Source organism: Gavia stellata, chromosome 8 (genome assembly GCF_030936135.1).
Source record: "Gavia stellata isolate bGavSte3 chromosome 8, bGavSte3.hap2, whole genome shotgun sequence".
NCBI classification, from domain to species: domain Eukaryota; kingdom Metazoa; phylum Chordata; class Aves; order Gaviiformes; family Gaviidae; genus Gavia; species Gavia stellata.
The window spans coordinates 22,771,908-22,797,652 of NC_082601.1; the positions used below are offsets into that span (position 1 = coordinate 22,771,908).

Genomic DNA, 25,745 nt, shown 5'->3' on the forward strand with positions numbered 1-25,745 from the left:
TGTCTGTCTCCAGTTTTTCATGTGCTAGAACTATATATGCACTATGCTTGGAAATCACTCCAGTATGTCTCTGCTTACTATTGATTACATATTTTGGAGAAGATCTTACCAAAAGAAGTAAAATCAGCTCGTTTTTAGGGACTATATTTTAAAATACAGCCTGCTAAGCAACCTGTTGAAGCAAAATGGAATAATGTTTTACTGTCCTCGTACTGCTGTACTTCTGTATTATTATTTGTGTTGTTTAGGAAACAGAAACCAAACAAATGATGTTCTTCAGATTCTGGTGGCTTTTGTGGATACTTGAACACCATGAGTTTTTAGCAGAAAATCTCAGGGAAGAAAAAAGATATGGATTGAGAAGACCAAAACCTAAACACATTCTGTCAAATACTGTAGAAAAATATCCCAGCCCAAGTGATCAAGGTGAATATTGTTATTTTAAAACAGGTGTGATTTTTTTCACCTGATTAATTTATTTGGATTCTGGACTATATGGCTAACTTGCTCTCTAAGATATTGCTTATAATCAGCTGGGCTTGTCTCAACCTACATTTTCACATGCCTTATTTTTGCACTTTTATCTTTTTATTCCCATCTTTTCCCTCCCCTTTTGTGTATTTCAGAAAAGGAGATTATTTCTGGGCTTTTTTATGATATGGCTGATAGCCTGTTACTGTCACAACAAGAATAATAGCCCATATAACTGTATTTCTATAGAAGTAATGTCATCAGTAGTTCAGAAAATTAATACTCTGCAGATCCTGCTTTTGGAAACTTTCACGTCACTGGATGTGAGTGTCAGTACCAGGGACAAAATCTAGCTCTGTCCAATTACGTTTCGGTGTCTTATTCCTATAGATTAATTCTACCTTCCCAGTCCTCATCCTGGTAGGATATTCAGTGAATCACCAGGCAAGAGGACAGAATGGATGTATAAAACCACTACCACATTCCTCATTTCATACTACATGACATCACCTCACCTTCAGTTTCTTATTCCTTGGGGCATCTGTTCTGGAGCAAATTCCTCAGCCTCTATATGCTCTGTCTTCATGAGGGTCTCACACTTGTCATCACAGATGTTTTCAAAAATGTCCATAATTGCACTCCCACTTTTGAAACCTAAAATACATGTAAGGGTAAGGGTAGAATGAGATTTAGTATGAAATCACTCCACTCATCTACCTACCTATTTATTCTAGATGAAGACTGCATTCTGGAAATTGCTTTTTTACTGGACAGCTCCGAAAGTGCTAAGGACTATAATCATGAACAGCAGAAAAAATTTGTACTGGAAACAGTAGACAGAATGAAAAGTCAGCAGCTTAGTTCTGGACGTACCCTTAGCTGGAGGATGGCCTTACTTCAGTACAGCAGCACTGTTTTCATAGAGCAAACTTTCCATGACTGGAAAGGTCCTGAAGCATTCAAATCCCGTATTGCTCCCATCACCTACATAGGTCACGGCACCTACACAACTTACGCTATAACTAACCTCACACAACTCTACATGACTGAAGGGACTCCAGGTAGTGTAAAAGTAGCTGTGCTCTTCACCGATGGAGTCGACCATCCAAGAAACCCAGATATTTTTGCAGCTACGGCTGATGCTAAATACCAAGGAATTGTATTTTTCACAATGGGAATGACCAGAGTGGCTGAGGAGGTTAGCAATGCTGCCAAGCTCCGGCTCCTGGCCAGCGTCCCAGCATCCAGGTTCGTTTTCAACCTCCAGGAGAAAGAAACTGTGGAGAAGGTTGTCAAAGAAATGGTATGTATGAGAAAGAATTTGAAATAGTTATAGGAACATATGTAAAAAATGGTCTTATTTCCAATATTTTAAAATGCTTATGCTGTTGAAGAAACCTGTACTTCTTACGCATTAAAGCGGCCCACTTACTTACAAATAAGACCACTGTGACAAAGTACAGGTTTCCTTTCTCTCCCCACCATTCAGATCTTGCAAGCCAAAATATTTGAAGTTGGAAACTGAATTAAAGAGATCTGTTGTGAAGTTATTTTTATCTCTGTTTTTCCTCCTAAGAAAGGTATTTTAAACCTCCTTTCTTAAAAAAACAACCCATTTTTGATATCCTAGTGCTTTCTTCTGTAGCAAGTAGGAATGTGACATTGCCTTTTGTACCAAAAAAGATGCAAGTCTTGCAGAAGTGAAAATAAATATGTAGACCTTAATAAAGATATATCAATTTAGATAAAATCTGAACTTGGCCATAGACATCTTTAAATTTCCATGGAAAACCTACTACATAATCAAGAGAAAATGTGTAAATTGAGCTTGAGGTTTTGCTTTGATGCCTCTTTTCTGAATGTGAATTTAATTTATAAAAAACATTCCCTGCCAAGTATGGAGAATAGAGCTATCCTCTAGCCTATTAGTCTGGTGACACAAGCTGTGGATGAAGTCCTGATCTGAGCATGCACAAAGATATAAAATAGAAATATGAATAACAACCAGGACACTTCTGCAATGAAACTGACACCTAAGTGATCTCATACAGGCCTAGAGTATGTACACAAGCTGGCCTTCCTGTCTGTCCTTCAGTTCGACAGCCTGCCACTCTGTGTTGGTTTCCCTGCATACCACCCTTCCCATCTTCTCTGGTATTACCATTGCTTTCTGTATCACAACAACCACCTCTCAAGTGACTAAACACGCTTTATTTTGCCTGTTCCAAACAAGCAGCCGTCCTCAGGTGCCCTCTTTTGAGAACACAGCTGCTGTCTGGTTTAAATAATGGCTTTGGCATAATTATATGCGCATACATGTGAATTTTAGAGATGTGCACTGCGCTGCTGCTCAACACATTTATGTCCTCTCAAGAGACTACATCAGTTGTGAAAAGTGGGAGGAATGTATTGTCTGTGGGTGTTTCAGCTCTAGAGATCTTCTAAAAAATAACTGAGCTAATTCGATGATGATAACTTCATGTGATGACTGTCAAAGTCAAATCTTTTCTAAGGTTTTCTTACTGTTCTCATTTTGTGTGTGCCTAATAGTATGCATAGAAGAGCTTCTGATTTTTGCAAGTGTAGAGTATGTATCATTCACTCCTACTAGAGAGCTGCTGCTATTCAGCACTTTGGAAACAGTGTAGTTTCTGGGTGCATTGTTCCCATATACCTAGCTAACTGTGTTGGTTTATGTCTGTTTACCATTGTAATTTTAGCAAATTAGCCTGGACAAGGAGAGTCAGTGATTTTTGCAGCCAACAATAATAGGAATTGAAATTATTTAAATTATTTTTTTAGAATGGAGAGATTACTAGAATGTTTCACAGAAATTAAAGCTTAATAAATGTTAGTAAATATGTTAATTGCATAATTTAATTAACTAGCTGCTGAAGCAATTTATTTTAACATCTTTCAGTGTCCTTCCTGTAGAGCTGGACTATGACTTTAAGTTTCTAATGTTGTTTTGAATATCTGTCTTTACAGAAAGATCTGTCTGAGGAAGAGGTAAGGTTTGTTTTTTTCCTGTACAGAACTACTGCTTAGTATAGACATTTACAATTATATGGAAACATAACTCAAGAAAACTGATAGCTCAGGAAGTTGGTTAGATATTGAGTCTAATCGGATTGCCTTCAAGTAAAACATGCTTTTGTATTTGCAGGGCAGAGCTCTGATTTGCTATCCTAATGTCATTTACTTTCCCTCCTTATTTTCAAAGTTGAAAAAGAACAATGTGTGAGTATTCAGGTTAGCAAGAATTTGCTGATATGTCTCGGCATGTCATCCAACAAACTCAGTGGATAAGAAAATGACACAGCTGAATGTGGTGCAGTTCTAGCCCTTAATGTTCTTCCTATGTGATAGAGTTAAAAAAAAGGGATGGAACTCGAACAAAGCTCCACCATTGCAGTTTTCCAGTTTGTCCACACTGTGTCTCCCTGACTGCAGTCATTGGTAGGTCTGGCTGCCATTTTGAGGGGAATAAAGTTCACTTTCCTTTTAAAGATGTTAGTCCTACTTAAGGTACAGTTATCTCAGGCAAACGCTGTTCTGATGAGCAGCTCAGGGAAACTGCTAAATATTATGAGTGTTTGCAAAACTTGAAGCATTTTATTTTTCACTCATTTGCACTGGCATGTTGATTTTTCTCTGTCAAAATAAATCCTGAAGTAGTAAGACATTCAGTGTTATCCTTGGAAAACGTATTGTTACTAATTGGGATATTCAGGTAAGAATGATATTTAAACCCTTCACTTCTAGACATCTCCAAGCTGACTGGAGGTTTAATAAATAATAAAACCAAAAATAAAAACAACATTTCTTATTCCTCCTCCAAAAATAACCCCAGTATCTAATAATTCTGTGTTATGTAATGGTTTTAAAGTTTCAAGAAGATCCTAAAAATCACATAACTACATACCATAATGATGTCTGACTGGGACACATGTCAGTAGAGATGACAGATGAAAAAGAAAGATTAGAAACTATTATAATGAATTGCATTAACTAGATAAAAGTATACATCCATGACAGGTTTTTTTTTATAGATCAAGCTAGAGCTAAACTATAGTCTATCCTACATATAGTGGAGTAAAGTGGAAAAAGGATGTAAGATGTTTTCTTACCCCATTATCTTGGCTATCTCTAGAGTGACTAGTAATCAAAACAAATCCACAGTCATAGACACAGTGTACCAATAATCCGACCTTGTGAAGAGTTTGGAGGTAAAGCCATTATTGAGATGATTGAAATTTCAGGAGTAGGAATGATACGGATTTTTGGAGTGTAGGAGGCCACATTCCTGATGAGTGGTAAACTGACAGTTAAAAGATTTCTGTAAAACATGTAAATATAACTGGCTTCTGGTCATTACTGGTGTACTCAGACTAGCCATACAGTAACTTAAAAGCAATGTTCATGTGTTTTCTATCTCTTTTATTAAAATGTGCTGATTCGGACTATTTTCATTCAAAGTGTCCCCAGGCTGCCACATGTAACTGTGAGAAGGGGGAAAGAGGCCTTCCTGGCCCTGCTGTAAGTAGCTGTCATTTCTCAAATAACTGATATATAGTATAAATCAAGATTTATTTCATTGTTGGAATGTTTTTAGGAAATTATTTGAACCCAAATCCTGAGACAACAAAAGTTCAATACGTAGTCCTCCATAGTTACATTGCATGGAAATGTCACACCAGTAGGAAATGCACAGAGAGACCTGAGAATGCCATGACACAGTCCCTCTGAAAAAAGAACAGTGTGATGTGGTGAGGCTCTCCTTTTAGCCACACCACTTTAAAAGGCAGGAAGGAACAACCTTCCTGTGTAGAACAAGAATTCATCTGTTACAATCAGACAACCAGACCAGATGGACCTAACTAGCCCCAAATCAAACATTAGTATCTGAAAAGCTCTCTGAAAGCAAGAGGCTGAAGCATTAGGAACAATTGAGACAAGGGACTTGTAAAGAGGTTAAAATAGACTGGACTTCTTCCAGAATAGTCTTATAACTAGAACCCCTAAGCAAATTTAGGGGATTGCTTCATACAAGGTTTGGTGATCTAAACTGCAGGGTTTATGTTTCAAAAACAACTCTTGGAGTTGAATGGTCTGATATTATATCCCTAACATTTAACTAAAACACCATAGTACCTTATACCCCTTCCTTAAGGTGAAGGGGCAGTGTCAGAGTTTGAAACAGAAACCTAGAGATCTGCCCATCCTCATCCTTTTGACCTGAGCATCCTATACATACATAAACAGAAATACACACTGGTTTTATCCTGCACAGTACAGCACACTTTAATTGAAAATGTAACCTCTTGTGTGCAAACAGTAGGTTTGTTTGGGTTATTATTCTATGTCTTTACTTGGAGAGTGCAAGTACCTCTTAAACAAAAGCACACACCTCAAAGAGTTCAAAGGAAAATAAAACACGCACTCGGCAAGCTGGGTAGCTACAAAAACATCTGATCACCTCTTTTCTTCAGAGGAGACCTGAACAATTTTTGTTTACAACAAAGAGAAAAATGGCTGCCTATTGAGTTGGTCCTGCTGCTCCCAGAAATTCAATTTCAAGGTTATGGTAAATGCAGAGATTGTAAAAATAAATCTATAGGAAGCAAATATCCTAAATATAAAAAAAAGTGTATATATTGTAAAATAAAATTATTTGACTAATATATATTATAAGAACTTTATTTTGTTGTTTTCAGGGTAAAAAGGGTCGCACTGGGGATGATGGAGCTCCAGGCCTGAAAGGAGCAAAGGTGATGTGATTTTTCGGATTTAGGAGAAAGATTTGGTACTTCATTAATATGGAAAGACTATCCTAATAGTGTCCATGTACTCTCCACCTGTGAATTTCTTAAACTTCATCTATGCCCTTTTGCTGTAGTAAAAACTAAGATTCTTTACAAATTAAAATCTTATATCTAACGTATAAAATCATCAGAGTGTAAAAAGAGGGAGTTGGTATGCTTCCTATATTGCACTGAGATATCTACTCAGATAATCAGGACAATACTATCTTATCCTGATTTCACTGATCTTGATTATTCATAGGGGGAGCCAGGTCTTAATGGAATCCCAGGACGAGATGGAACAGAGGTAAAAAAAGAATTTTTTCCCTTCTCCAATGAGCAGTCTTCCTTCAAGGCAAAACACCACTTTTTTTTTTTTTTTTTTTTTTAATTATAAGAGCAAATTTCAATTCTGGTTTACCAGTTAATGATGCATAAACACTAGAAGAACTGAAAACATTATCATTGCTTAAAGAAAGGGAATAATTCCTTCTTATAAGAGTGATCTAGAAAATACTCTCTAATACTATATAGTCGCTCCTAAAAATCTGTGAAAAGCTCTGATATGATCATCTGAGAACGTTACAAAAATTGACGCTCTGCCTGCATCTTTATGGGTCAGTTTAAATTTTTCATTTGGCAAATAAAGGATCCAGTGTGTAATAGCAATGAAAAAGTTGAATGAAATACATATAGGAAGTAACTGTAGGACCAGCCTCTTAGTGCTTAACTCTGAATTCATTCACATACGAATCACTCTGTGTTTTCTTATTTATTCAGTACATCCTTTTTAATGAGTGAGTTTTTTCTTGCTTTCTTATTTTAGTGTGTTTCTCACTAAGATGGAAATATGAACTCTAGCTGATCTGCTTTTACATCATCAAAATCCCAGTCTAAAATAACACTTTCATAATATTTGTTCACACATACAACAGCATCTATCATGACCAGTAGGTACAGTATTTAGAGTCATATTGCTATGTTTATCAGAGATCACCTTTTCTACCTAATTGTTCATTATAACTTGAAATGCTGTTTTTCTAGAGAGAGTAGAATGTTAATAGCACCGTTACCCGCATTCTTACATTTAGGTTATATATCCTTACAACCTGCTTTGCTTTTTTATTTTCCCAGGGAAAATCTGGATATAAAGGAGAGAAGGTACTACTTTTAGTCAGAACTTCTGCTTATATATAGATATTTTATGCTATTATTATTTATTATATATAGTGCTGTATTTCTTATAAATACTAGTAATGAACAATAACATGATCTTACCAGCTGCTGCACAAGCTCTAATAGAAGATGTGTCCCTTCCCCAATGAACTCACAGCACAATTGCTATAATATGTCATGAATAGAATAACATTTAGGTTTTCAACTAAAGCACCCAAAGGATAAGGATGATATGTTCAATATACCTCATAAATATTTATTCCTGTTCCTTTCCAGGGTGAAAGAGGTGAATGTGGAATCCCAGGGATAAAAGGAGACAGAGTAAGTAGCCACAAAGTTGTTATGCTTTCAGGAAACACATTTAAAATACAGAAAAACTACAGTTCCCTGAATAACAACCATGGTGATAAATTTAAGGTAAATATTAATTCTAAGGCTGAGGGAAATTAACAATGGACAGTTTTAAAAAATGAAGTAAGCAAGGATACCATTTTCAGTAACTTTCTCAGCCACTTCTATATTTTCATGTGATTCCTCTTAAGGCCCAAGCCTAAGCTTGTTTAAAACAATGGTAAAATTCTACTTGATTTTAACACAGGCAGAAGGCTTGAAGTAGTAAGCAAAGGAAATGAGAGGTGAAGATGAAATCAAGGTTTCTAACACCAATCTTCAAGATTTGGTGTATAATTGCCGTGAATATTTTAAATTAAACAAACAGAGTTTAATCCTGGATTACTGGTCCTTGATAATTAACTCTGCTCATTCTTACTCTGTATTCTGATTACCACAGTCCATTTTAAAAATATTTATTCAACATTTGCTGGGTGCTGAGCTTCTCTTGATTTTATTTTTTATTTTAGTGTAAAGATCTCTAAATAAGATGCCTTAGTAAAAAGTTACCTGAAAGTGTTTTTGACCAAATCTAAATACACATAAATGTATCCTTTTCTCACTTGCCTTTCAGGGTCCTGAAGGTCCAGTAGGCCCCAGAGGAACAAGAGGGCTACAGGTAAAAAAAACAAAAAACAAAAAAACAAAACTATGAAAACAACAATACCTGGTTCCCTGGGATGCAAAGCTCTGAAATAGTATCATACCACAGCCATCATGGAATCTTTGAGTCACTGAGTTCAAGGCAACCAAATCTACCTTCTTGAACAGCAAAATTAACAAGAATTTGGAGGAGCAGTCTAGACAAATAAGTCATCCTTATAATTCAGTCAGTCTCAAAGACCACAGCAAATACAGTTCCATAAAAGACAAAATCACTCATTTCCCATTCAGTGTCTTAACTATTTCATTATCTCACAGAAGTACATGGAAACACTTCAGTCTCTTTTCATCCCAATACTCTTGGTCTGAAAGCCAATGAACTTAGCCCCTCATAGATGTTTCAGTAAATTTTGACTATAGATTACCTTTAATTGTATTCAAATAAAGGGAGAGCCAAATTCTCTCCCCTGATTACCAGATCCAGCTCTAACTAAGTTAAGTAGCTGAATCTATATATGCATCAGAAAGCAAAGCTTCAGTTCTGAAATGTTTGTAACTCGTATTTTCATGCAGACCACAGCAAATTGGAGATTGTTTTTCAAGCTGCCATTGTTCTGAAAGCTTGAAAAATCTCATTAAAACCACTCCTGTTTTAATAGGGTCCACAAGGACAATCTGGAGATCAAGGGCCTGAAGGCCTGCAAGGATCAAAGGCAAGAACTGCATTATTTCTTCTCTTTCTTGATGTTAAAAGGTATTAATACAGCCTCACAACAATAATGCTTTTATCCTTATATCCCATACCCTTCTTGTAGGGGATCCAGTTTAATGTGACATTGCTAGCAAATCATATACTCTTTGTATTCTACAAGGTTCCTAAGAAAGGTCTTGATTTGCTCTTTGTATTGGATTCAGGTCCAAATCACACTCCAGTATGGCACCATCACAGAATATTACTTAGCAGCAGTGTAGCATTGCATTTCTTCAGTTTTCAATTTAAAACTATATTTTTCCCTAAGTGCCAAGCAGAAATTCTGTTTGGGATCTCAAACGAACTCTTCTCTTGAAACTGTACATTCTCAAGAAGAATTCTATAGCTCAAAATTAGTAGTCCCACTGTTTACTGATGCTCAGCAGAAGATATCTGAAAGTCAGGAGGATGACTGCAATTCAGGACACAGTCTTGCAACGGGCCCTCTGAAGGTGGCCACAGAAATCATCCAGTGCTTCACTGCAAGATCCAGTCCCCTCTGTAAACATAAAATATTTTTTGTTTGTTTGTTTGAAAAACGTATTATTTACGTCTATTAAATCCTTAAGATTTGCTGGATTTACTTCTCACCTACCCCACTGTAAATTCCAGGTATACCAATGGAGATTACTTCAATCTGTGGTTCTGTGATTACTTGATATCTTTATCATAGTAGTTCAATGGAAGATGCAAATATCACTGGGTATTATAGACAATTATGGGGACTGTTTTAACTTCATTAAGAGAGACCACAGTTACACTTTGCTTCTCAGAAAGACTGAATAATTCAGTAATTCAGCCAAGCCTAATGGGTACTTCAGCTACTGAAAGGAATATTGTTGTGGAGAAAAACTTGAAAATAAGTTTATAAAGGACATTATCTCTTTTCATATCTCTCTTGATATCTCTTGTGCACCTGCTGGCCAACAGTGAGGCATAGAGCAGTTGGTGTCAAAACTCTTATATCCCACATGAAACAAAACATTTTTCCCTTTGTTTAATCTGGTATCACTTTGTACAGGAAATAAAGGGAATTTTGAAGCTCTGAAAGGGTGAATAGATGAAGTACTGTGTAAGACAATTCCAATGGGCTGAAATTCAGGATACACAAAAAATAAACTTACAAACTGAGTTAAACTGATTTCCCTAGACACCAATTTACAAGTAGAACTGTTTGGTTTTTTGTTCTTTGAAAAGGGTGAAAGAGGTCTCCCTGGGCCACCTGGCTTGCCTGGAGAGACTGGAATAGGACTGCCAGGCCCAAAGGTACAAGCATCTCTCATCTTCTATATTACATGTATTGTAGGGTAAGAATGAAGACTGAGACAGCTGAGATAATATACTTGCTGATACATGAGAAACTTCAAGCTCCCAAATGCTGTTTTTATGGAACTGGAAATGTATTTTGTAAGTTGATCAAAACTGTTTGGGGGAAAAAAAAAAGTACATTTTAAGTATGTACTTTAAAGGACTTTTTTACAGTAGTCCTTACGCTTGACATAACTCAATCGGAGCAGTGTATGGCTGAGTAAAAATGCATACATAGTCTTAAACAAAAATTATCCTGTGAAAAACAGGCTTGTTGGTTTGGATGACCAGCATAAAGAAAACAGAAACACTACGACAGAAATACTGACTTCTTGGAAAAGGACCATAAGTGATACATAATGTGCTAGGAATATGACGGGAATAATTAACCGTTTAGATTCAACATTGTCTTCTCTCAAATGCAGAATTGAGGCTGTCCCCTAATGCTGTGAAACTGCAATTTCAACGTCTGTTGGGACTTGCATGCTGTATGACTCTGAGGACACTCAGATTTTCTCTGCCATTCCTGTATTCTCCTACATCAAGTATTTCAAGTACAGAATGTCTGATGAGTTGTTATATGCTGCACACATACAAATACCTAAATCAGGCATTTTCAAAATACATCTTTGTTTGAAGGGTGACACCGGTTTGACAGGAAGACCAGGCCCTGTTGGCCCACCCGGAGTTGGTGAGCCAGGACTTATGGTATGTCTATTTTTCATTTGGTGAGAGGGAAGCAGGACAGAAAGGAAAAATTCTCAGTGCTTCCCTGTTAAAAGGGATATATGTGTGTTAAATTATACCATCTCTTTTCTTTCTTCCACTAGTTCTTACTCTCATACATACTGCATTGTCTGACTTTCATTTCCTTCAGTAAACTGTAAATGGTTCCAATTCCTTAACTTTTCTAATTATCTTAGTCTCCAAAACATAACACCTTATGCAAAACCACATAAATATTTAAATAAATCTGTCCCCTGATAGTTTCAAATCCACATGTGGTAACTTCAAAGTTGACTGCTTTTCAGTATCATTAGAACATTAACATCAGCATGGCTTTAAGGGAGAGACTCCATTTCAACCACTGTAACATTAGAAACAGTCATACCTAAACAACCTCTATAAAGACATTCAGATTGCATAAGTGGTCCCAGGTCACAGTTTACATTTACTGGAGATAACAGAGGGAGAAGTAAAAAAAAAAAAAACTTTCAGAATTTATAGTAGGTTTGGCTCTGAAGTCTCTTCCTTCTTTTCCTTCCCTTCCTCCTCCTGGTAGTTGTAAACTCAACCTCTTTGTGGTAATTCAGAAAATCAGTAAGCCAATTTTATGGTTGCTTTTTTTCATGGCATCAGACAGCACCTTTTACTGAGCTATTTACAATACAGCAGACTCAAATTCATTTCTCATTGCCTGGATGAAAGACCCCTAGTGCAACCACAAGGGAAATTTTGTGCAGTTTTTTCACAAGTAGCTTTTCCCCATTGACAAGGAAAAATTTGTAATAATCATTTTGAAGAGGTGCTCCCATGAAAAACAGAAAGATGGTTTGATAACTGAACTGACTGATCTGAAACCTGCATGAAAATACACTACTGGAGAGGAATGTGTTCTTGTTGAAGAGCCCAAAGAAAAGAGGATTACTAATAAAGCCAGTTGTGACAGTCAGTCAAAGTGGGGCAGTAATGCTTCCTGAGCCTCTTCAGTAACAGCATAGAGAAAAGAGCCACTTTGTGGAGGAAGAGGTGCCGGTGATGTGCATCTTTGTTAGCCACAGCAGCTGTACTGGTATAACAAGAGACTCTGATTTTTAAAAAAATATACTAAAGGTGTTTTTAGAATTTACTTTAAAGTGTGTTTGCTTCAGAAGAGTATGGCTGAATGCAGTGTAATTATCTTTACCTAAGAACTAGGCATAATTCTAAAGCTCGATGCAGAAGAAGCAGAAGCATATTTAGGCTATGCAGAGCCAAATCTACCAGCATTCTGTGATGTGTGTATAATCTCAAGGAATAAATCAGAGGGAAAAAAAACAGATGCAGGAAAACACTGTGAAGCAGGCTCAATATGCACAGGTTTTTGACTTACATTTAGCGAAAAGTTTTAGTTGTCTTACTTGCCCCTTGTGCTCCTATCAGATCTGCTTTCAAAAAGAGAAGGGCACGCTATTATACTCTTCACCAATTACAGTCAAATCTCTCTACAGATACATCTTCTTCAGTAGTACTCTGCATGGTCTTTAATCTGGTTCCCCCTGTCTCTCATGATTACACTGATACATTATAAGGATTAGTAACAATTTGTAAGCCAAACTAAAGTTTAGGGAGTGAAGATTTCAAAAGTGTAAGGAATAGGAATTTTAGCTACATAACCTGTGATTCATAAGTAATCAGAAAAGTAAAACTTCTGCCTTGTTATTGCTGCAGGCCAGAATGCTCATCATTTATTCACTGTGAATATCGTATTACTGTATTATTTTTAAGAGGTTATAACTACACCAACATTTAAAGACATGCTTAAAACAGACAATGACATAGAACATGCTGCTGTTGATTTGAGTGATTAATACATACTCTAGGCCATTTTAAACTTATGTTAACAGGGGCCTCAAGGACCACAAGGTGTTCAAGGAGAAAGAGGTTCACCAGGAGAAGGGCTTCCAGGAGCAAAGGTACAGCAGTTAAAGGGTTTTAAGACCAGAGCAGCACCATTAAATGAGTGCATGACAAAACAAGTCCATAGCAGACATGGGAATCTGAGAAAGTAGCTCGTAAATTAATATTAAAATTTGGCATCAATTAACTCGATACATTTTTATAGAATTCATTTAGTCCAAACACAACTTCTAGGCACAGCTAGTCTTTGGGGCCTGTAAAACCAGTATTTAATTCACCTGACGCTTGAGTTGTGGGATCTAAGCCTGGAAAGAATTCCAGCTATAATTTTAAAACAGCCTCGCGCATATGACTTTAAATAAAATATTATAAAAGTGATTCCTAGATGAAAAGTTTATCTTTTTGTTGTTGCTTTTTTCTAAATCCTTCTACATAGAGATCTTTGCTCTCACTAAAGACAAGCTTCTAAGCTTCTTTAATACCTCAGCCACTGGCTTATGCATTTTAGCAGAATTCTGAATTCAGTTTGTGGGAAAAGAAAGCTGCTGTTACTAATTTTCAGATTCAGTGGAAGTACTGACAGTAGTAGTTGCACCTACATGGATGGACTCACTAGACCCACTGCTAGTTCCTTTTGCTGCCCACTAAAAACCAGCTCCCAGGCTGAGTTGTCACTTTGACCTTTGGTTACAATAACGAGGTGACACAGCTTGTACAATGAGCTAAATAAACAACGAAATGGTTCACTCATTTTTATGCATGCACCAAGGCAATTTTGGTTGGGAAAACCATAAAAAATTCTTTTGCCGATGCAGGCCCCAATTGTCCCTTTCCTAAAAATCTTAGAATTGTTGCTTAGCCCAATACTGTAGTCAGATAGGTTTAAATTTGACTGCTGCTAGCAACATAATATCTTCAAACATCCAGTACATATTTTATGATGAATTATGTAAATTATCTAACCTCATTCTTGATGACTTGTATTTGCTTAGCAGACCTCATGCATGAAAACAAACAAAAAAACGATTTGAAGAAAATGTGTTTAGAAATCACTCCATTGCCACTGAAATACCAATTCATGTGGGAAGAAACACTACAACTAACAAGTAAAGCACAGCAACAATGCACAGTGGCAACAAGTACAGAAGAATTCATAATCTAATCAAAACTATTGAGCAATTGAGATAGGCAGAATAAAATAATCAAAATGGAGTTCTGCCAGTATTATTGGAACTTTTGATTCTATAAAAAATGTACTACTTTTTACTGCCAAGTCTGACCTGAAGCCAAGCATGTCTATACATATCTCTAATCCTCTTTATGGCTGCCAAGTATGTCAGCTTTCTGATTTTAAACACATTTTAAACAGGTGATTTGTTAATCTAAAGCAAATTTTACAGTTGCTTTCTTCATAACATTTTTACTACAAGCTCACAGTTCAGTAAAAAGGAAAATGAAGGCAGGTGTTCCAAAGCATCAGGAGTAAAGAATGTTATTTTAAACAGAAATCCACATAATGTATTTCAGTCAAAGTTAAAATGATGGAATTGGTTACTAGGGAGAGAAAAGACCTGGCTGGGGCATAACTTCATTGCCTTGGGTGATTCTGTGACAATTTACACAAGCCAACTACCTGTCTCTACATGTTTTATTAACAGAAGTACAAGAAAGCACAATATTTGTGTCCTTTTTAGTAACCTGCATTTTCCCCCAAGACCATTGTTTAGTAAATAAACATTTAGAAAGACAATGACATTTACAAATAGACTTCTATAACAATACAGTTTCACCTGGTCTTTATTCTGGCAGAATTTTTAGTAAAAGCCAGATTCTCACTGCCACACTTTAAAGAGATTAACCCATGAGACAAATAAGCAGAATTCAGCTTTCAGTTAGTCTCATTACTCAGCCCTGCTGACATTTAAATCAGTTGTGGTTTTGCCATTGATTTGGGGGGAAGCAGGACAGGACCTTAAGCAATTGAGCTGGGCAGAAAGATAAAAAGAAGCTTGTTCAGCTACTTCATCAGCAATTTCAAACTGCAGAGCAAGCTCATTTGAAAAGATGACCTCTTTGGTATCCTGGAAAACAGATCCAGGAGCTACTTTCTGGTTCTTCTCATTTTGGTTTTCATGATGACAGTGCAAACAGTATCTCTAGTTACTTCAGAGAGAGCAGCTGTGTGTTTCTATAGTTAAGAACACATTATTTTTTCACATAGGGAGACCGTGGTTTTGATGGACCAAAAGGCCCTCGTGGACTTCCAGGCATCAGCATAAAAGGTGAAAAGGTGAGCAGAAAACACACCAGAGGATGAACAAAGTGCCAATAAATCTACATAATATGGGGAATACAGCATTGATATTCACTACAAAAGGTGTAATGAGGCAAGGAACCCACAATAGGCCCTGGATAATAAGGTATTTTGTAGAGAGATTTATGCCAAATAAACTCTCCCCACCTATTTTTAACATCTCTTCAGATTAAAATAGGAAATGTTACAAAAAGCATCTGAATCTGTGGGAAAGTTATGGTTTAGAAAGGGAAAAAGAGACTAGCAGTTGTTTTCAACTGAACCAGCAGGGAATAAATGCATATATGAAAGATAAAAGGTCAGATCCCCAGTTTCACTGACTTCGAGAGGTTAAGTCAGCATGTGCTAGCATGGGAGCTGTCCCAGATTGTTTCTGTATCTTTACACAACTAAGCAATTGCACTTTGTTTGTCAGGGTGAATTCGGTCCTCCTGGTTTACCTGGGCCAATTGGATTACCTGGAATTGGAATTCAAGGAGAGAAGGTGCAGTTTTCACTTCCCCCTCAACCCACACTTAAATGTGTAGTAACAGAGAATATTTTATTTTTGGTAATTACTTAATGAATCTTTTCAGGGAGTGGAGGGCCCAAAAGGACCACCCGGCTCTAGAGGGCTACCAGGGCAGGGACTACCTGGACCAAAGGTTAGAGAATTTTCTTAAGTAAAAGCTACTGTGCTGTTTGTACTGTTATGTTTCCTGATTAAGAAATGGTCTGTCTCTATCCTTATGCTTGTTAAAGTGCTGAACACCCATCTAAGTATTGACATAGCTGCAGGAAATTATTTTCTTTATTAATATTATTAAACTGTACAGCAGATCCTACTCCACTGAAAAGCCTTGATAAACCAATGCCATAGCTATCTATTTAGGTTTTGGCTTGGCTCACCACAGAACCTTTGAGGTACTATGTATCAGACAATGAACTGCACTTTGTCCAATACATTTCCATAGAAAGGCTTGTCTGCCTTGAACTTGCTGCAGGTGCAGTGAATCAATTCCAAAAACTAGTTGCACTTAACACAGGAGAACACCAAAATTTCAATATCATCTTTTACCCTCACTGTACTTTTTCCATTCCAGAAAAATACATACATACCTTACAGGTTAGCTGCCTTCCTTGTAACTCCTGCTGCCTGTTGTCTCACCTGACTTTGTGTATTTGCTGTATCTGGCAGTTAAGAATGGTCCAAGGTATAATGAAGATTACCTTTCTGAAGGAAAACTGTCAGAATAATTTAGCCTTGACTGATTCGCAAATACAGAACTGTTAATGAAAGACATCACCCTTCAAGGGTTTGGAATGGAGATTTAAAGTGATTTTCTGAAAGAGGTGACAGATGAAGTTCTGAATGACTGAAGGCTATTAAAGCATAGTATAAAGGAACTAGAGGTCTAAGTGTGTCAAGGGTCCATGCCAGGTAAAGTATTTTGCAGCATCAGAGATCACCTCTTATATTTTAAGTGATTGTGCAGGGATATGCTTTACCACTGACAAAAAGAAAGAGAAGGGTGAATTGCCTGTGGATGTCAGATATGCTCCTGAAGTATCAGCTACTTTGGCAGGAAACATTCACAAGGACATATCATTATAGATTTATAACATTTATCATTTCCACCAACAACTTTTTGGTGACAGCTCAAAACATGCTGCAGATTCACAGTCTTTGTGACCGAGGGTTTAACAGATCATACTAAAGACAATATCACACTAATCTTTCTTCAAATATAAGCAACCAAGAATATGCTTTTATATTTTTCCATGATAACACTGTTAAAAAAGAATTTCTACTTCAGGGTGAACAAGGCTTGCCAGGAGAGACTGGAGTGCCAGGAGAAAGAGGTATTGGAGAACCTGGTTCTAAGGTACATTGTTAATAGAGGAAATTTCTTTTTTTTTTTTTTTAAATTTGTGTTTTCTGAGTATCCTTTCTGTAGGCACTTGAAAATAGGTTTAGAAATAAAATTTAGGTTTTTAGTCTTTAAAATATTTAACACAGGCTATCAATAACCTCTAGAAATGAGAACATTTTAAACACACCAGTTACGTACAAAAGTACTAAGATTTATTGTGAGTGAAAATTTCCACATGTCTGTCCCATGCTCAAGTCAGTGTTGCATACAGCTCACCTACAGCTCTGTCCAGACAACCATCCAGAATACTAAACAGTTGCCAGAACTTGCAGTCCCCAGCATAAGCTAAGCTATAGCCAGAGCTGGTGAAAAAAAGTACTGAACAGTGGTTATTGTGCTGCTCCTTCCCTTTTCACACAGGATTTTCAAACAGAGCTGCAGCTACATCCTCACACTTTTGTATGGGAAACAAGCTGTGCTACTAGACAGAAAGCACACCTCCTTAGAGGAGAGGAAGCTGTAACCAGATTATCTTAGTGCTAAAGTAACCAAGATACTAACCAGTCCCTATGTCATTAACAGCCAGATTAACATAAAATATGGGAACAGATGAAAAAGTACTTTTGTGATAGTGGAAAGGCACAGGGCTGTCTTGGTTTTGATCTTGTTTGTTAGGGATTTGGGACAGGGGTTGGAAAAGGAAAGAAATTGTTCAATTTCTTTCTTTAATTTCACAAAATATGGTAATGCTGAGTGAATCCATTTGACCCAAACGATCCCATTTCGTCTAAAACCAGGTCAGGCTGTTGAACCTTACCTAAATATGCCGATGACAATTCCACTGCCATTAATAGATTTGCACTGATATTCATCAGCAAGATGTCAATCATATGTCACAGTCAGCTCTATCTGATATTCATTTCAAATGCTGCCACTTACTGAAATGATGGCATTATTTTTTAAAAATGAGCTGGAGCATTAATAGCTAATAATATTAATTGCATAGATAAAATGCACAGTTCAAACAATCAGACAGTAGGATAGTTCCAGATACATAAGAGTTGTCTTTACAAGAAACTGGCAAGATTTGGGTTCATATGCATAAATGTTTTCTATAAATATATATACAGTTTAGTAAACTTTGTAAAATAGATTTCCTTGATTCAGAGAAAGAATAGTACCAAGTCTGCATTTAATAGAAGGACTTACTTTTTATTCATGTCAGGGTGAGCCAGGCCCTTCAGGACTGGCAGGTCTGCCTGGTCTTCCAGGAGAAGATGGAGCCCCTGGACAAAAGGTTGGTTCATCTCTGCCTGCAGTCTACCTGCTTTCCTCCAAGCATTCCTACTGTCCTCCCTGTGCTGATACACAAACCTAGAAGAGAGAATGCTCATGGACAAGGGGAAAAGTAGCACATTTTTCAGTGAAAAAAATTCTCTTTCAAACATACTTTTTTAGGGAAAACTTTTCTTTTTCTTTTTTTTTTTATTCGGTGGGGGATTGTCTTATCTTGTTTACAGTTGCTGGCTTTTTTTAATCCATCAAATGCCCTGCAACTCAGAAGGGAAACCACTAAAATTGCTACAGGCAACCTTTCGTAGCCTTCTGATCATGGTATTTTCCTAGAATCAGAAACTCCATATATTTAAAGATTATATACTCAGAGTGTTCAGCCATCACTACGGAAACATGCTACTTCATGCATTCCACCTAGAGTTTTACAATGGTTGCTTCTGAATATGGGAAGAAAATCCTGGGCCCACTGACATCAGGGGGAGTTTTGCCGTTGATTCTAAAGGGTCTATGATTTTAATGATCTTATTTAAGTGAATACAGAGTTGATCTTGCACCATGTCTATGCAGTACTCTGAAATGCTGCTTTGATTTTTCTCTTCCAGGGTGAACCAGGGTTACCCGGTCTTAGAGGTCCTGAAGGTGCTCCAGGGATTGGAATACAGGGGGAAAAGGTGAGAATTTCTTACTAAAGGTGACATTCAAAATTGTAATGTTCCAGGAATAGATTTGTCAAAGCCTTCTCTTTTTTGGTCTATTATAAGTAACGGAAAAATATACCTCAAGGAATAGGTTAATGAGTGCTTCTAAAAGTGGTTAACTGCAGAGTTTCTTTCAGCCTCAAACTAAACCAACAACTTTTTAAATAGCGAAGTTAATAAAAGACCACCCAGGACATCTTTTGCGTATTTTTTTTTAAATGACAGCACAACAGTTCAGTGGCTCACAATTTCCAGTACCTGTGGGAGTATCTGGTCCAAGAAGTTCACAAAGAGCTAACTGGCAATACTACTTCTCTTAGTCAGAATAACTGGGTCCGTCTTTTAGGTTCTGTTTCTTGTACTGGTCTTCTGTACTGATTCTCAGATGGAGAAGTAATTCCAGTTTCTCATATCAGTATCTGTACCCTGTGAAATAAAGACACTGGAAATTGCTGGAATAGTTGTCCAAGACATTGGACAAGACATACACAGATTAAATGTTACAATAGAAGAGAAATAAAGATATTAAGTATCACAACTGCAAGAAGCTGAAAGGGCTAAAAAACAGTGTAGGAAGGAAAATCAAGGCATCCGCCTGTTTTCAGATTACTTTGGTAGGGAATACATGCAGATGACATGATGCAGCAACAAAACTAGTTACTGTATTGGAACTTTTTCAGAATTATTCTGGACTCATAGCTGTTTCATTTTTGTTGTAATTATTACAGCCTAATAATATGATTAAATAGCAGTTATCCCTTTACAAACTTTACACTATCTATTCTTAGTTTTTTCTGTACGGAAGTATAAGCTGATCAATCAGAGAGGGCAACGTGGTCAACTGATTGGCCCTATTTGCCTTTGAATAAAAAAAAAGTACCTTTGTGTGAATTATCTTTTCCTATTTCGATTTTTTCTCTTAGATTGTATCTTTTTCATGTAATTACTTAACTTGATTTTTCAGCTGCAAGGATGCAATCTTTAAGACTCCTTTTGGTTCTTATTTTTTTCACAGTATTCACTGGTAAGTCAGTTAATTTAATTTCAGATGAAATCTATGTAGTTTTAACTGGACAAATCCAAAACTGGACAATTACTGAGCAGAATTAACTGACTTGCCAATGAAGGCAATAGGAACAGCTCATGTGCACCAGCTATGAGATAGAACTTTACTATCTTTCACTGATATTTACAATTCATTTCAGTTAACAAATTCTTAATATTATTTGGTATGTGTGACATGTCTTCTCCACTTTTGTAGGGAGATCAAGGTCAGAGAGGAATACGTGGATTAACAGGAACAACAGGAGTGCCTGGACCTGCTGGAGCTAAAGTAGGTTTATTACCACGTTATGTGTGTAAAACAGCCCCCCAAAGCTGTGCTTTGTTCTAGATCTCAGAAACAACTGTCCCAGAATGAACTTGCTTCTTAAAACATAATTAAAAAAAAACTTCAGCTAAGGCTTCTCTTAGCAAGACAGACCATGATCACTATAAACACCTAGAAGCATTTTTTAAAGAACTTTGCATTTTCCATATTGCTTCCCTGTTGGTTTGGAAAAAGTTAAGGGACACTAATCCTGGTACTTTTATGCCGAAATATTTGGGAAGATAGTATGGTGTATGGCATATACATATGTGACAGGACTTTATTTTCCCTTATACTGACTCATGGCTGATATTCTTTTATGGATTTGGAGTTTCTATTCAAATACTCAGTACTCACTGAAAGTGAGAGGAGGGCTACTCCAGGTTTCTTCTCCAGTTTCTTATTAAGTCTTTTGCTATTTATATACACAAGTATTCCCACATAAGAGGAAAAATAAAAAGGGGTAAAAAAGTACACTGAAAGGACTGTTTAAAAAAATCTACTCTAACAGAAAAATACACGTTTTCAGTACACCTACACAGCTGCGCAGGGAGCCTTGCATGCTGGATGTGCTGTACCAAGTCTCAAATACACTAGGAAAGGAATTTCTAATAACATATATTTGTTCAGGGACTGAGAAGAATCTCATTTCCATTGAGAAATTAGAACTATGCTTGTTATCAGTTCTTCAAATAGTTAGATTTCACTCCACATAGAATATTAGAAATTCTAACAGAATTTTAATGGAGTATTATAAATTGTTGCATAAACGTTTTCTCTATGAGATGCTCATGCTCACTTTCAGAAAAATCCTTTCTTCACTGCAGGGAGAGCCTGGTGCGCCAGGACGTCTTGGAATGCCAGGCCCTCCTGGAAGAACTGTGCCTGGACCAAAGGTAACATCCACACTCCAGCTCCTAATGCTTATAAACATAGGGTGAAAACTGTGAAGTAGGTCATGCTATTATTTGTGTAAATAATTTCAGCCTTATGAGGTTAACTAAAACAACTTTCCTATGAACAGAGTTATGGATTGTATCCAGTCGTTACCACCATGCCCTGGTATTAACTGTATGCCAGCTTGAGGTGTGGCCTACCTATGTTTATTTCTTTGTTTTGGATAACCTTGGATATCAAAATACTTTGCTGTCTTCTGCTTTTGGTGTTTAATGCTTGCAATAGCAATAAATAAAATTAGCTATTATGTTTAATATATATAAATTTGTATAACAGAAATCCAAAAACACAGTCTGTGATTGATGTTTAATAAAATACAAACTAGAGTATGTATTTTCTTCATTGCAGGGTGACATTGGATTACCTGGTCTTGCTGGACCAATTGGAGAACCAGGTTTTGGGCTTCCTGGGGCAAAGGTAGCTCCTAAATTGGTAAACTAATTTCTGATAGAACTGTAAAATAAGGCAGGATTTCAGTGAAGCAACTGCGAATCACTTAGGATAGCCAAGTGTTCCACAGTTCTTAACATGTATATTGTACAACACTGGCGGAGTATAAGGATTTGCAGAGCCAGAAAACCATGGATGGTCAATCTTCCAGACTCCATGAACCTTTCACATGGCAGAGAACCAGGAGAAAAATGACTGGTTTTAATTGATGAGGAGTGAATACAGAGAGAATATCTGATTTATGTGCTTACAACAGCCTGCTTGTCACATACAATTAATTTTTCTCTGCCAGGCTCCTTTGCTTCATTCCTAATTTTGACACAGGGTAATCCACAGACTCAAAAAAGATCTCAGGACATGGGCCAAACTGGCAACGTGAGAAGAGATGCCTTAAGCAGTGGAAGAAGAACATGAACAAGAAGCTAATCTCTAAGGACTTCTCTCTAGCACTTCTCTAGTATTGCCTCAGTGTTACCTAGATTCAACTTTTGCAAGCCACTCTTCATTCCAGGGCTGATTTTGTCTGAACACCAAGAAACTTGGCACATATAAACCTGTGTTTCTCAAAATAAACCAGCTCCCACCCCCTCCCCCCCCTTTTTTTTTTACTTAGTGAATTTGACAGTACTTTTGAGTATAGCCCTTATCCCTTGTTCTTTGAGTGAATTGAACACAGAAACAGAAGCATGAGAAACATGTAACAATATCTATCCCTTTTTGATCAGTTAGTGGTTTTCAAGGTCCTTGAATTTATTTTCATCAGGAGGAGATGATGATGATGATGATGATGATGGAATCACGTACTTTTCTGGTACAGTCCAATTAATTCAGAGAACTGCATGTTGTCCTGTTGCTGGGAATCCAGCAGGAATCAACCAACAGGAAGCTGGCCCTTTGCTCAGAGTTGCAAGTCTCTCTCCCTCAGCTTTGAGCCCCCAAAGCTCTTTCAATTGGGCGACACCGCATGTTTCTGTGACTATGTTCTTCAATTTTTGCTGTCTTTGACAGTATTAGTGGTTTTGCTGTTGCTTCACTCTCAGACACACACCTGCGCTGAGCTGTACAAGGTAAAACCTTTTACAGTCTCATTTTTTTAAATTATTTTTGCATGGGCCTTTGCTTGCCACTGTTAGGCATGCCCATATTTTGGGTAGCTACAGGCACAAACACAATCTCGATCATCCATCCAGTTGTAACTCTGAGCATCTCACTGCACCACCCAGTATGGCTGGGAGGGTTGAAGTCCTCTTAGATTCCCTGGTAAATCTGTTCCTGAGATATTCCAGCTATCTGGATCCATGAAAGGAGCTTAATTGTACATCTCTGATAGGAAGCTCCTGTTATACTCAATAGCTTTAATGAGGTTCCACAGCATTATAGGAAAATATAATTCTGGACCAATAAAAACAGACAGGAATCTTGTGATAGAAAACAACATTTTTAATTGGCCCCACAAACCACTGTTGTCCCCTGCCCTACATCCTTTGTCTCACTGCACAGACGTACAGCATGTGCAGAAGCTATACAGAGTTTTCCCAATGCTCTGCAGCAGTTTATCTATCTTCAAATATAAGAATTACATAAATTAGCTACTGAGTAATTCAGTTCCCATGCGAGACTTTTGGCTGTCGGTCAATTTGGGCTCGTTCCCCCAAAGCTGGAATAACAGTAATCACAATAAAAATATAGAGAATGCAACTGAAGTCATTCCTTCTTATACGTAGGCCACAAGTGACAACAGAAACAGCACTTGAAAAAGATTCAAATTAGTGACTTAGAAGTGAAAGGTCCTGTAAATCCTCAGCACTATTAAATACCCCAGTTTTAGTCCAGGATTAATAACCTACAATAATCATTCACATCATAGTAAAATACATTAGCAGATAGACAGATAAAATCAACTTACAGTATATTTGCCAAAGAAGTTTCACTTTCATGGAATATTTCCTGCTAGCAATTGTATTGGCATTCACCTCAGCTGTTTTTCCTGCCTTCATCAGGGTGACCGAGGTCTTCCAGGACCCCCCGGGCCCTTTGGGCCAAAAGGAGATGGTTATCCCGGCCCACCTGTAAGTTTACAGACAATTTTTTTAATGTGAATTGGGAACAAATAGGTGCTACACTGAAGTGATTAGCTTCCATGGCTGACATGCTAGGAAAGATTTGCTGGTCTAAAAGCCTAAAAAGGCTCCTCAACTGTGGAAATGCATTTCAGCATAGAAGGAAAAAGAAATCTCCCTCTGAAATAGTCCAAGACCTTCCAGGTCCTCCACTACTCCTGATTACACAATGTAACATATTCCAAGTGGAGCTTTTTTTTTTATAGTATCACTGATGTTTCAATCAGTTTCCTCAATATCTTGATGTAGGATACTGGCTTCTGCCCAACCATACAGAATTTATTCCCAAACAGGAGAATATAGCCCAGCTAAGCAGCTGTGTCCATACACATGGGTGTGAGCTCAGGGCAACACTATCCTCCAGAACCACTAAAAAAACAACTACTGTCCAAAGAGCCAGAAAAGCAAACCATTCTCAGTTCTGTTCATCAGGTTGTTGAAGGTGTGGCAAAGGATTGGCTGATCTGCTTTACAGCCCTTTACAGAGGTCTTTACTGGTAGACAGGACCAATCCCTGCAAAAAGGATACAAAGAGAAAGGCTCCTTCCTCTCCCTTCTTTGCCCACGTATGCAGCACCGGCCTCACGTATCTAGTCTGCTCAACAGTGTGCTCCACCAACCCTGGCAGTTACATGCCTGTGCAGTGAGGAAGTCCCAGAAGATTGCTGGCTAGAGTCAGGGAGTTTGGTGATATATTAGCATTATTTCTGTGCTAAAGACAACAGTAAAAGTGCATGCAATTGCCACATTGAGGAATAAAAATTAATGAATGTCAAAATGGAAATTGGAATTCAATTTATAATACTTCCTGATATTTTTATGCAATCCGATGCAGAACTGCTTCTGCACCTGCCTCTCCGGATCAGACTCCTGTGTCTTCAAACACATGTAAGCCTCCTGCATGAGATGCCAACACACATGTAAATGCCACTGACACCACTTCTGGCTTATCAGAATAGAATTTAACCAATTCTAGATGACAATGATACCACTAAGAGAAAATATATTGAAGATACTACCATATTAGTGTTAACAAAAGCATGTAGTCAATATAGCCGTAAATTAAATTAATATTTTGTCTGTGCCTATTATTTCAGGGCTTGCCAGGCCTTCCTGGGATTCCTGGTGAACAAGGCCCAGATGGAGTTGGACTACCAGGACCTAAGGTACAGACCTTAACCTCTAGAAAAGTAAATCTGTGTGTGTACTCTACTTCATGGAGATGTAATTCCTACACACAGGTCACAGTGAGAATACCTTTTTAATCCAGCTTTAACTTCCTTGTCAGTATATAAAATATAGATCCCATAGAAGATCTTCAAGCTTCACTTCAGAACTCATCCTGATGCTGACTGCAGGATTACTAGAATTATACAGGCAATTGAAGGATTGACTACAGCTATTTAAATATGCTTAATGTCTCTTAAAAGGATGTACATCTTTTTTCCACTCACCTCAAACCCCTAGCTGTCTAAAGGCACTGGTAAGAAAAAAGCTAGAACAGTGCCAATGTGAATATCATAGAGTCTGATTCAACTGACAGGCAGCAAGCAAAAACTTTTTTTT

General features: G+C 37.4%; 1 protein-coding gene across 1 annotated transcript in view; it reads left to right on the plus strand.

Annotated features, from left to right (window-relative positions):
* The first annotated feature begins 269 nt into the window (after positions 1–269).
* LOC104256985 (collagen alpha-1(XXVIII) chain) overlaps positions 270–25,745 on the plus strand; it is a 36,681-nt gene continuing 11,205 nt past the window's right edge. Inside the window, exons 1-24 of the mRNA XM_059820543.1 lie at positions 270–426; positions 1,206–1,774; positions 3,460–3,480; positions 4,951–5,010; positions 6,189–6,242; positions 6,538–6,582; positions 7,410–7,436; positions 7,728–7,772; positions 8,416–8,460; positions 9,104–9,157; positions 10,393–10,461; positions 11,143–11,211; positions 13,110–13,178; positions 15,344–15,412; positions 15,852–15,920; positions 16,012–16,080; positions 17,233–17,301; positions 18,515–18,586; positions 19,188–19,256; positions 20,545–20,616; positions 21,480–21,548; positions 21,958–22,026; positions 24,060–24,128; positions 25,277–25,345. Of these exons, the coding sequence (XP_059676526.1) occupies positions 270–426; positions 1,206–1,774; positions 3,460–3,480; positions 4,951–5,010; positions 6,189–6,242; positions 6,538–6,582; positions 7,410–7,436; positions 7,728–7,772; positions 8,416–8,460; positions 9,104–9,157; positions 10,393–10,461; positions 11,143–11,211; positions 13,110–13,178; positions 15,344–15,412; positions 15,852–15,920; positions 16,012–16,080; positions 17,233–17,301; positions 18,515–18,586; positions 19,188–19,256; positions 20,545–20,616; positions 21,480–21,548; positions 21,958–22,026; positions 24,060–24,128; positions 25,277–25,345 (2,049 nt within the window). The remainder of the gene's footprint in view (positions 427–1,205; positions 1,775–3,459; positions 3,481–4,950; positions 5,011–6,188; positions 6,243–6,537; positions 6,583–7,409; positions 7,437–7,727; positions 7,773–8,415; positions 8,461–9,103; positions 9,158–10,392; positions 10,462–11,142; positions 11,212–13,109; positions 13,179–15,343; positions 15,413–15,851; positions 15,921–16,011; positions 16,081–17,232; positions 17,302–18,514; positions 18,587–19,187; positions 19,257–20,544; positions 20,617–21,479; positions 21,549–21,957; positions 22,027–24,059; positions 24,129–25,276; positions 25,346–25,745) is intronic.